Source organism: Stegostoma tigrinum, chromosome 20 (genome assembly GCF_030684315.1).
Source record: "Stegostoma tigrinum isolate sSteTig4 chromosome 20, sSteTig4.hap1, whole genome shotgun sequence".
NCBI lineage: Eukaryota > Metazoa > Chordata > Chondrichthyes > Orectolobiformes > Stegostomatidae > Stegostoma > Stegostoma tigrinum.
In genome coordinates this window covers 7328160-7341426 of record NC_081373.1, presented here as the reverse complement: position 1 = coordinate 7341426, position 13267 = coordinate 7328160, and the positions used below count along the sequence as shown (strand labels likewise).

Below are 13267 nucleotides of genomic sequence, written 5' to 3'. Positions count from 1 at the left end.
ATATGCTTCAGAAGGCACAGTATGGAGTGTTAAGAGGGAACAAATAAAACATGGCTTGGGGGCAGGGAGAAAAACATTTAGAACAAGACTATGCTTAGTCAAGCAAGTTTTTTGAAAAAAACTAAAATTTTTAAGTCAGTAAAATATTGCTGAGATAATTTCAATAAGTCTATTAAAGCCAAGTACACCTTACAGCCAAGTTTGTGAAGTAGAAAAAATATGGTCCAAAAGTATTTAAGGGATTATTTTGCAGAACTGTTATACAATATTAGGACAAGGCAACCGTAATAAAATCAGATTCATGTGGATAAATTCTTTATACAGTAACACCCAATGAAATGCCACTGTAAAATTAAAAGTCAGAAAGGAGATTTCCCATGCTTAATTTTTGGTGGTGGTGGTACAGGGAGATTGCAGGGAAACAAAGTTGAATTGTTTTGGTTTTACAGGCCACTTGCAGGCAAAACCTCTCGTGCCAGTCACGGTATTTCACTAGTTTATAAACGTATTTATCTCTAACCAATAGACTTTGTTGTTCTGATTCAGGATATACTCCATCAATAAAACAGTGATATTAACCACAACCTTTCCCAAATCTGCAGGCCTAAATTCGTGATCATAAAATAAATTAAAATGTTATTCAGTAAATTTGCTTGTGGGTTCCAAAGGTCAAAGAACAATATTTCACAGGGCTTAGTGGGAGCATAGACCGCTTCAACAATCATAACTGAATAGCTTCAAAATTTAAGCAGCAGAATTTCAGGTGATGAGGGTGTCTGAGAACAGTGTTGTCACAGCAATATGTCATGATCACATTATACTGACTTTTCCAGATGAATACAGAATAATCAGATGCAGCCTCAACCCACAAATCAAATTCAGTCAACTGGCTATTTGAACTGGGCTGCTGAGGCTTAGTGAAGCTTTTAGGTTTTTGCTCCAAACATGTTTACTCCATATTCCCGTGTCTTATTCTCATCGCTTTTATGCAGAACAAGTGTTCAGGTGGCATTAAGTTTGTCAGAAAGCTCATGACATTTTCAGGTTTACAATTCTTCTAACCCAGGACCACTGCTTTTCTTTGCATCTGACTCTCATGGTCATTTATATTTACATTATATTGCATTACATTACAACTGAAATACAAATACGCAAAAGACTACAATTTCTGTCCCTATGATTTGAATAATATAGAACAGATATCAGTGTAGTAAAGTGTATGGCCATGTTAAAGTTTTTTTTGTTATAAATCACTCATGGTACTTGGGCAGGCATTGCTAGTTGAGCCATTTATTGCCCATCTCTAGCCACCCTCAAGCAAGTGGCAATCAGCTACCTTTTTCAACCATCATAGTTCACGTGCCGTAAGTTGACCCACAACACCCTTAGGGAGGGAATTCCAAGATTTTGACTCACTAACACTATAGAAACAACTATATATTTCCAAGTCGGGATGGTGAAAGACTTGGAGGTGATCTTGCAGTAGTGGTGTTCCCACAATTCTGCTGCCCTTGACTCTCTAAATGGAGACAGACAGTCATGGGTTTGGAAGGTGTTATTTAAGAATCTTTGGAGATTTTCTGCAGTACATCTTCTAAATAGTACATACAGCTGCTACTGAGCTTTGGTGGAGGAAGGAGTGGGCGCTTTTGGATATGTTGTTGTTCAGCATGCTGCTTTGTCCTGATGGTGTCAAACTTCTTCAGGTGTGACTGGAGATGCACCCATTCAGGCAAGTGGGGAATATTCCAACATATTCCTGAACTACGTCTTGTAAATGCTAGCAGACTTTGGGGATTCAGGGGAGTTACTCGTCACAGTACTCCTAGCATCTGACTTGCTCCTGCAGCCACTGTGCTTATGTGGCAAGTCCAGTTGAGTTTCTGGTCCACGGTAACACCATTGAATGTAAAGGGTGCAGTAATTACATTGTCATTGCCTGGCATTTGTGCTGTGCAATTGTTACTTGCCACTTCTCAGCTTCAACCTGGATTGTGTCCAGATCTTCTTCTATTTTAAGATGGACTGTTTCAGTATTTGAGGAGTCACAAATGATGCTGAACATTGCACAATCATTGGTAAATGTCCACACTTCTGACCTTACGATGGAGGCAAGATCACCGATGAAGCAGCTGAAGATGGTTAAACTTGGGACACTGCCTTGAGGAACTCCTGCAAAGATGCCCTGGAGCTGGGATAACTGACCCCCAACAACCACAACCATCTTCCTATGTGCCAAGTATGGCTCCAACCAGCAGAGAGTTAGCCCCTGATACTCACTAATTTCAGTTTTGCTAGGGTTCCTTAATGCCACACCCAGTCAAATGCGGTCTTGACATCAAGGGATGCCACTCTCACCTCACCTCTGGCATTCTGAGCTTTTGTCCATGTTTGGACCAAGGCAGTAACGAGATCAGGAGCTGACAGAACCCAAACTGGGAGTCAGTGATCAGGTTATTGCTGAGCATATGCTGCTTGATAGCACTGTAAATGACACCTTCCAACACATTACTGCGTAGACTGATGAGGAGGTAATTAGCCAGGGTGGATCTGTCCCACATTTTATGTACAGGAAATACCTGGTATATTTTCCAAATTATCAGGTAGATGCCAGTGTTGTTACTGCACTAGAAGAGCTTGGTTAGGCGAGCAGGAAGTTCTAGAGCACAAGTCTTCAGTACTATTGCCAGAATGTTGTCAGGGCCCATAGCTTTTGAAGTATACAAGTGTTTCTTGAAAATCACAGAATGAATCAAATTGGCTGAAGACTGGTATCAATACTGCTGGAGACCAATGGAGGTAGCCAAGATCAGTCATCCAATGGAGGTAGCCAAGATCAGTCATCCACTTGGCACTTCCAGCTGAAAGATTGCTGTGAATGTTTCAGCCTTATCTTTTATGCTGCTGTTTTGGGCTCTTCCATTAAGGATGGGAATATTTGTAGAGGCGCCTCTTCCTAGGAGTTGTTTAACTGTCCACTTCCATTCACTACTCATGTTTGTTAGCTTCATTAGGTTGACACCTCATTTTTAGGTTGTCTTGTGCTGCTCCTGGCATGCCCTTCTACACTTAAACCAGGTTGATTCCTTGGCTTGGTAGTAATGGTTGAGTGAGGGATATGCCAGGCCAAGAGGTTGCAGATTGCTGAGTACAATTCTGTTGCTGCTGAGAGCCTACAGTTCCTCATGGATGTCCAGTCTTGCATTGCTAGATCAGTTCAAGTCTGTCCCATTTAGCATGGGTGCCACACAACATGGTATTCTTAATGCAAAAGCAGGACTTCATCTTTACAAAAACTGTGTAGCAGTCACATCCTGATACTGTTATGGATATATGGATCTGCAGTCAGCAAATCATTAAAGAAGAGGTCTAGTGTGTGGTTTCCTCACCATCAGCTGCAGACCGAGTACAGCAGCTATGTCCTTTAGGACTTGACCATCTCGATCAGTCAGGACACTGAAATCGCCATCCAGAGTACCATTTTCATCCTTGCCACCCTCAGTGCTTCCTCCAAGTATTGTTCAACACGGGGGCTGAGGCAAGGCAGTATTCAGTAATCAGGTTTCCTTCCCTATGTTTAACCTGAGGCCACAAGACTTCACGAGGTTTGCAGTCAATGTTGAGGACTCACACGGCAACTCACTCCTGACTGTATACTCCATGTTGGTGGGACAGAACACGTCCAAGGTGTTGTCTGGACTATTACCGGTAAGGTGTGATTCCATAAGTATGACTATATCAGGCAGTAGCTTGACCTGTCTGTGTGACAGCTCTTCCAATTTTGGCACTAGCTCCCAGATGTCGGTAAGGAGGCATTTGCAGGATCATCAGGGCTGTTTTTGTCATTGCCCTTGTCTTTTCCAGTGCCTAGGTCAATGCTCCAAGTGGTCAGTCCAGTTTCATTTCTTCGCTGAAACTTTGTAGCAGTTGACACAACTGAGTTGCCTACAAGGCCATTTCACAGGGTAGTTGAGAGTCAACTGCATTGCTGTGGCTCTGAAGTAGGCCAGCCGAGGTGACAATGGCAGGTTGCTTTCCCTGAGGGACATCTGCGAGCCAGATGGGTTTTTCAACAATTGACAATGGTTTCATGATCATCAGTAGATTCTTAATTCTTGACGTTTTATATTTAATTCAAATTTTAATCTCACCATGGCAAACAATTGAAGAGTCCCCAGAATATTGTCTGAGTTTCTGGATTAATAGTCTAACAATAATACCACTAGGCCATCACCTTCCATTAAGGCAGTGATCTATTTTCCCCCAGAGCTTCATTAATCATGAACGTAATTTTTCTAATTTTGCAAAAAACATTAATTTTACAAACAGCTACTAAAATTGCAAACTTTTTCAAGTTACTGGAAGGTTTTGTGTTGTTTTAAGACTAATGTGTATGAAAAGCAGTTTTGGCAATTTTACAAATCGTCAGAAGTTGGTTCAAGTTAATTTTTGATGATTTATGTTATACATAAACTCAAATGATCTTGTACCAACTGAAAGCCTCCTGCAATAACTATACTCACATTGAATATTTACTTTGGAGTCTTTAGCCAAAACTGAAAGTGGACTCAACAGGCAAATGGCTAACCGTGGAAGTGGAATCTCAATTTTATTGCGCTCCACTCAGTCCAGCATCCTACATTTACTACGTACGGAATACAAAACCTGTCCACTGATCCTGGTAGTTGGAACATCTGTTTTCGTGTCATCTGCAAACTTGGCTACGTGATATTCAATCCATTCCGACACATATTCACTGATTTCACATTCTTTAGTGTTATGCATTTGATTATAATGGAATATCTTATTGCAGACATTCTGAAAATTCGATAAATTATATCTACTGGACCATTATCCATGCTGTTACCTTCTCAAATATTCATTAAAGGAAAGTGAAGCATGATTGTACCTTTTTAAATCAATGTGATTATTCATAATTATGTATTTCATTTCCCGTTGGTACCTTACCAACAATACCATTAAGAGAGACTTGAATGTGATCAGAGTATCTAGATCCCAACTATTTTTCTTTCCCACCTCATCATCATCATCACCATCCGTATGAGGCAGATAAGGTAATAGAGAGGGCAGAAGTGCAAAAGCCTCAGCTTTTGCAGATGTCCAAAAGACCTGCGATTCTTCCATCTGGATTGGATTAGACAGCTACAGTAGATAATCTAACTGACCTTGGCATTTTAGTACCAGAAGCCATTCAAGCGGGGACCAACAAGCAATGTCACTGTCGTACAAACAATATAGTGAACCAGACTAACACTGTTCCCTGCAGCAGAATAGGTGTCTAGAAGGCTTTGCTGTCTGTCCAGTGCAAGGGTTTATGACATCTGCTCAAAGTTGGAGAGGAATCCATTCATGTAAGTACCAATGATATAGATGGGATTAAAGAAATTGGTTCTTCATTGTCAGTATGAGGAGCTTTGCATCAAATTAAGAAGCAAAACAAAAGGTAATCATTATTAACTAAACCACATGCCAATTAGCATAAGGCAAATAAGATTAGAAAAATTAATGTGTGGCTCAAAGATTAGTGAAGAGCAGTTCATGGGGCACTGGCACCAGTACAAAGGAAAATAGGGACTATACAGTTGGGACTGACTATACTTGAACCATGACAGGATAATTTCCAACAAGCATCACAACTAGGGAAGTAAAGACGATTTAAAACTAAATCGTGGGGCAAAGAATCGATTAAATGAAGATGTAGTTGATCAAACAGCAGAGATGAAATAACAGAAGAAAGTATTAATAAGGAAAATGATAGTTGCTGGAAGGGCTGGAGAGTAGAAATTTAAAAGTAATTCAACTGATAAGATGAGACGTTACTAAAATAATAAAAGAACAAAACTAAAGGCTCTCTATCTGAATGCACATAGCATTTCAAATAAAACAAATGAAAATGCATGAGGACATCCTAAACGCCACTGCAAAGACTTGGCTCTGGGATGACATTGCTTGAGACCTCAATATTGAAGGATACATTACATTTAAAACAGACAATAAGCTAGGTGCTGTATTAATTAACAATGGTATTAACAAAATAGAGACAGCGGACCTAAATTAGGGAAATCAGAAAGTAGAAGTGGATCAAGAGATCATTTCTGGGTTTGGGCAGGAGGGTTACAGGCTCTCAAACACTAACTACATGGTTGGACGTAGTAAGATTAAAAAAAGAAATGATAGAAATTTGTCAGAAAGGTATAGCAATAATCATGGGGGATTTTAATTTACATATAGACTGGACAGCATAGTAACATAGAAAATAGGAGAAAGGTAAACCATTCATCCCTTTGAGCCTCTCTGTCAAGCAACATGATCATGGCTAATCATCCAATTCAGTACCGTGTTTTCATTTTTCCCCCATATCCTTGGATTCTTTTAGTGCCAAGAACTATATCTACACCTTTCTTGAAAGGCCTTAACAGTTTCCTGTGGTAAAGAATTTTACAGGTTCAAGACTCTCTAGGTGAAGTAATTTCACCACATTTGTGTTCTACAAGGCGTACACCACATCTTGAGGCTGTGACCCCTGGTTTTAGATTCTCCAATCATCGAGATCATCTTTCCTGTACTTAGGTTATGAAATTCTACGAGATTTCCTCTTGGTTCTTCTAAACCCGAACAAATATAGTTCCAAACAGTCCAGTATCTCCTCATACATCAATCCCAACACCCCAGGAATCAGTCTGGAAAATTTTCTTTGCACTCCCTCAACTCACATCGTTTGTCAGATATGGAGATCAAAACTGCATACAATTAACAAGTCAGAAGTACTGGTAGCCTAGATGGTGAGTTCGGGGAATATCTGGAGGATTGTTTTATTTTTAAGGACTGCACAATGTACAGCAAACAAGAGAGCAGGCTGTTCTTGACTTGACATTGTTCAACAAGATAGAATTAATTATTGACCTTGCAGGAAGGGATACACTCAGGCACAGTGATCAGAACATATTTGAATTTTGCATTCATTTTATGGGAGGGAACAGCAAGTCCAAGGGTAGCATTTTAACCTTAAATGAAAGCAGAACCAGACCAAAAATGAAATAAAACAAAAGGTTATGGGTTTGCTCAATACAGATGCAGTCGCAGATATTTAACAGGCTATTTCAGACTACAAAGGACAGATAAATTCAAAAAAGAAAGAAAAATTACAAAAGGACATCCGCCACTTGTAATTAAACAGAACGTGAAAGATTGTATTAAACAAAGAAAAATGATATACTTCTGCAAATATCGAAGGCAGGTTAAAATATTGGACAGAATATAAATAAACTTTCTAAGTAGTAAGGGAAAAAGGAGTTGGAGAGAAAGCTAGCTAAATACAAATGCAGATAGCAACTGGTTGTGGACATTATGAAAAGAAAATAGCTAAAGTGAGTGTTGGTCCTATAGTGCGTGTGTTTTGGAAATTAATAATAGAAAATAAGGCGATGGCAGGTGAAGTGAACAGGAATTTTGTGTCATAGAGTCACACAGCAAAGAAACAGACCTTTCAGTCTAACCAGTCCATGCCAAATATAATCCCAAACTAAATTTGTCCCACCTGCCAACTCCTGGCCCATACCCCTCCAATCTTCATTCATTTATCCATCCAAATGTCTTTTAAACATTGTAACTTTAAACATTCCAACTTTAAGTACATTTAAGTCGTCATTGGACCAGCATATGGATGTACATGGAATAATGTAGGTTAGATGGGCTTCAGATTGTTGTGCCGACCTGTCATACCATCGAGGGCCAAAGGGCCGGTACTGTGCTGTAATGTTCTATGTTCTATGTTCTATGTAACTGTACCTGCATCCACCACTTCATCAGGAAGTTCATTTCACACAGGAACCACCTACTGTGTTAAAAAAATTTACCTGCTGTCTTTTTTAAACCTTCCTCCTCTCACTTTAGAGATGGGCCCACAGTCTTGAAATCCCCCAACTTAGGGAAAAGACAACTACTATCAACTCTAACTGTATCTTTCATTAGGTTGTAGACTTGTTCGCCAAGCCAGCGAGTTTAATTCCATTCCCTATTTCCAATTCCTCCGCCTCCGCTGCATCTGTTCCCAGGATGAGGCATTCCACTCCCGCACATCCCAGATGTCCAAGCTCTTCAAAGCCTGCAACTTTCCCCCGGCAGTGGTCGAGAACACCCTTGACCGCGTCTCCCGCATTTCCCGCAACACATCCCTCACACCCCGACCCCGCCACAACCGCCAAAAGAGGATCCCCCTCGTTCTCACACACCACCCCACCAACTTCCGGATACAACGCATCATCCTCCGACACTTCCGCCATCTACAATCTGAACCCACCACCCAAGCCATTTTTCCATCCCCACCCTTGTCTGCCTTCCAGAGAGACCACTCTCTCCGTGACTCCCTTGTTCGCTCCACACTCCCCTCCAACCCCACAACACCTTCCCCTGCAACCGCAGGAAGTGCTACACTTGCCCCCACACCGCCTCCCTCACCCCCATCCCAGGCCCCAAGATGACTTTCCACATTAAGCAGAAGTTCACCGGCACATCTGCCAATGTGGTATACTGTATCCATTGCACCTGGTGTGGCTTCCTCTACATTGGGGAAACCAAGCGGAAGCTTGGGGACCGCTTTGCAGAACACCTCCGCTCGGTTCGCAAGAAATAGCGGCACCTCCCAGTCGCAAACCATTTTAACTCCCCCTCCCATTCTTCAGACGACATGTCCATCATGGGTGTCTTGCAGTGCCACAAGGATGCCACCCGAAGGTTGCAGGAACAGTAACTCATATTCCGCTTGGGAACCCTGCAGCCCAATGGTATCAATGTGGACTTCACCAGCTTCAAAATCGCCCCTTGCCCCACCGCATCCCAAAACCAGCCCAGCTCATCCCCTCCCCCAACTGCATCCCAAAACTAGCCCAGCCTGTCTCTGCCTCCCTAACCTGTTCTTCCTCTCACCCATCTCTTCCTCCCATCTCAAGCCGCACCACCATCTCCTACCTACTAACCTCATCCCACCTCCTTGACCTGTCCATCTTCCCTGGACTGACCTATGCCCTCCCTACCTCCCCACCTATACTCTCCGCTTCTCTCCATCTTCGCTCTGCCTCCCCCTCTCTCCCTATTTATTCCAGAACCCTCTCCCCATCCCCCTCTCTGATGAAGGGTCTAGGCCCGAAACGTCAGCTTTTGTGCTCCCGAGATGCTGCTTGGCCTGCTGTGTTTATCCAGCTCCACAATTTGTTATTTTAGTTTGATTGCAGATGTTTCTTCTTCAACAGTAGCACACTGGCCATGTTACCTAGCAAAGTTTCAAAATGTCTGCAACCAAACACACCAGCTCAGCAAGTCTACATCATCATCCACAACCCGAGTTACAAATCTTACAAAGACTTTAAATAGACCTTTCTTTATTTTATAAAATCTTCTATCAGGTCACTTCTCAACCTCCTAAACTCCAGTGGAAAAAAAAAGTCCCAGTCTATCCAGCATTTCCTTATAACTCAAACCTTTCATACCTCGTATATCCTGCTGAATACCTTCTGAACCCTCTCCAGATTGATAATATCCTTCCTATAACTGGGCAATCAGAACCGGACACTCTATTCCAGAAGAAGCCTCACCAACGTCCTGTACAATCTCAACATAATGTCCCAACTCCTATACACTAAGGACCAAGCAATGAAGGCATGTGTGCCAAACACTTTTTTAACCATCCTGTCTGTGTGTGACACAACTCTAAAGATTTGTATATCTGGACTCCTAGGTCCTCCTGTTCTACAACACCACCCAAGGCCCTACTATTAACTGTATAAGCCCTAGCCTTGTCAGCTGCACCAAAATGCAACACCTTGTACTTATCCATTTTTCAGCCCATTGACCCATTTGATAAAGACCCCTCCGTAATCTGCAGAAAGCCCTCTTCACTGCCTACGACGCCAACAACTTTGGTGTCATCCACAAACTTACTAACCATGCCTTCTATAATCTCAGCCAATCATTTATATAAATGACAAACAAAACAGGACTCATAACCGACCCCTGCGGAACACCGTCGGTCACAGGCCTCCGGCCCAAAAAGCAACGTTCCACCATTATTCTGTCTCCTTCCATTAAGCCAATTATGTAGCCAATTGGCAAGGTCACCAAGATTCCCATGTGACCTAACTTTACTATTTAGTTTACTATGTAGAACCTTGTCAAAGGCTTTACTAAAATCCAAATAAACGTCTGCTCCTCTGTCAACCCTTTTAGTAACTTTTTTCAAAAAACTCAGTCAAGTTTGTGAGACATGATTTTCCTCACACAAAACCATGCTGACTTTGACTTATCAATTTTTGCCTCTCTAAATGTCCATAAATCCTATCTTTTATAATCACCTCCAACAATTTACCTACAAGTGAAATCAGACTCTCAGGTCTACAGCTCCCCAGTTTCTCCTTACAACCCATCTTACACAAAGGTCCAATATTAGCCACCCTCCTGCCATCAGGCACCTCACCCAGTTATAGATGATACAGATATTTCTACAAGGAGTCTTGAAACTTGAAGGAGGAGGGGCTCGAGAAAGTTATATTCACTGGGGAGTTTGTGGATCTCTACAAATTTCTTCCTCACCAGTTATCATGCAGTCATTGTTTACCATCATGTAACTTCCCATAAAATCTAACAGAATTCATGATCTGTGCTGTATCAGGTAGTTAGGCCTTGAGATTAGAGAGAAAGGACACTAAAGATAAAGACAAAGCAAGTACCAACAATAAGAAGACAGTCAGATAGAAAGCAAATTTAGGTAGATTTGTGTACAAAGAGGTCAAAAGTTAGAATCGTCCTTTACAATTTCCCTTTATACATTCAATAGTTATTTTCCAAAATAATCAAACTTGCCAACATTTTTTGAATAAATTTATAGGCCAGCATAAAAAGACAAGACTACCCAAAACTACAGAATAGGACACATGCTGTGTAGGATATCCTAGCATATGGAAACAATAACATTCAAAATTAAATGCCTCAAGAGATCCAAATCCATCATTCAATGGATAGACCATCCTTGATCTGTATAGGGAAATATGTCCCAAACATAAAACCACAAGTGAACCCTACATTAGATGCATAGCTACTGAAATAAATCAAAACTTCTCCTTTCATCAAGTTCACAAGTGCTGAATGATACTCAGCAGAGGACAACTAATTTATGGTAACATAGTACAAATTGGTTTTTAACTAATATTTGAAATTCACACTGTCAATGAAAATACATGACAGTTTAAAATTCTAAATCAACTTTCATAAAATCTCAATTTATTCTTAGTCGTTTGTTAACGGATCAATATTTCTACCACACATTATAAAAAGGTGTTCAGTCAAATATTCTTAAGCAGGTTGAATTTTGACTATGTATTCTGCATTTTTTTTAAAAACTGCAGCAAAATTACTAATAGTTTTACCAGTTCAAGTTGAAAATTCTCAAAGGATGGTTTACTTTTGGAATTAGAGAAAATGATTGGATTTGCCTATGTGCTGATGATAAAAAGGCGTTTGCTGGCTACCGTTTTTTGTTGTGGAAAAATTGACTAGAAAAGACAAAAATTGTTACCCCTTTTTGTACCTTGTTTATTAGACCATTTCTCGTTGAAATCAACTCAAATGATAAAAACAAAAGTTCTTCCACAACGACGTGCATAGCAAGCTCCAGATACTTATGTAAAAACTGCAGTTGTTTATTTATAGTTTGCCTTAGGTAGGATGGTAGATCCAGTTCTGCAAAAAGGGTTAAACAGATGATATCGGTACAGAATGTATTTTCTGAATTTGGAAAGGTAAACAGTATAGCGCCAACTCCCATCATCAAAACACAAAATAATGAAAACATTCTTTTCCCCGAAGCTGCCATAAACTTTTTGAAAAGTGAGGGAGGGGAAAATTGAACTTTAAACATTGCAGAGAAAAAGTGTGCGTTTATATTCCTCAAATGGAAACCGTTTTATTGCCTTGATTTACACTAAGTTAATCGTTCTCGGGCATGGGGCCTCGGGAAACGGGCTGGAGACCAACCGGTGAGGAGAGAGCGCAGGAGTCGGGGACTTACCAGTACTTTACGATGGCGGTGACCTGCAGTGGGTTCGGCTGGTCCGAGTAAAGTCGTCTGCACTCCTGATAGATAGCGTGCAAACCCGGAGGCAGGAGCGCCGCAATGCCGGGGCCGCTAGGCCGCAACTCCTCCATCGGCTCGGCTGTCCCAGCGCCGGTCTACCCGGGAATGTTGTGGGTGTCCCTCGGCCTGAAGGTGGATCCTGTCTCTCTCTCTCTCTCTGGAATTCGGGCGTCCACCGCGCTCGACCCCAACGAAGCGTCAAACTCGTCAGCCGACCCGTCCTTCCGTTCCGGGCCAAGCCGTCCCCGCTCTCACCTCCCTTCCCCCCCCTCCTCCACCTCCCCCACCCGCCCGCGCTCGCGCTGATTCGCTCCGTAACCGCCGCCCGCTCGCGCCGCTGCGGCTGCCACCTGCCGCCCTTCCCCATGTCCTCCCCTCACGCTGCCAACTGCCCCTTCCCCCATGTTCCCCCCCTCACACTGCCAGCTGCCCTCGATGTCCTCTCCTCACATTGCCAGCTGCCCCCCCATGTCCTCCCCTCACACTGCCAACTGCCACCCTTCCCCATGTCCTCCCCTCACACTGCCAACTGCCCCTTCCCCCATGTTCCCCCCCTCACACTGCCAGCTGCCCTCGATGTCCTCTCCTCACATTGCCAGCTGCCCCCCCATGTCCTCCCCTCACACTGCCAACTGCCCCTTCCCCCATGTCCTCCCCTCACACTGCCAACTGCCCCTTCCCCCATGGCCTCCCCTCACACTGCCAACTTCCCCCTATGTCCTCCCCTCACACTGCCAACTGCCACCCTTCCCCATGTCCTCCCGTCACACTGCCAACTGCCCCCCATGTCCTCACCTCACATTGCCAACTGCCCCCATGTCCTCCCCTCACATTGCCAACTGCCCCCATGTTCTCCCATCACACTGCCAACTGCCCCTTCCCCCATGGCCTCCCCTCACACTGCCAACTTCCTCCTATGTCCTCCCCTCACACTGCCAACTGCCCCTTCCCCCATGGCCTCCCCTCACACTGCCAACTTCCCCCTATGTCCTCCCCTCACACTGCCAACTGCCACCCTTCCCCATGTCCTCCCGTCACACTGCCACCCTTCCCCATGTCCTCCCGTCACACTGCCAACTGCCCCCCATGTCCTCACCTCACATTGCCAACTGCCCCCATGTC

General features: G+C 43.1%; 1 protein-coding gene across 2 annotated transcripts in view; it reads right to left on the bottom strand.

The window, feature by feature from the left end:
* The window catches only part of sufu (suppressor of fused homolog (Drosophila)), a 126234-nt gene extending 113835 nt beyond the window's left edge, over positions 1-12399 (bottom strand). For both annotated transcript variants that reach the window (XM_059652962.1, XM_059652963.1), the window contains exon 1: positions 12080-12399. In XM_059652962.1, the coding sequence (XP_059508945.1) occupies positions 12080-12216 (137 nt within the window). In that variant the 5' untranslated portion in view covers positions 12217-12399. The remainder of the gene's footprint in view (positions 1-12079) is intronic.
* Between the last annotated feature and the right edge of the window lie 868 nt (positions 12400-13267).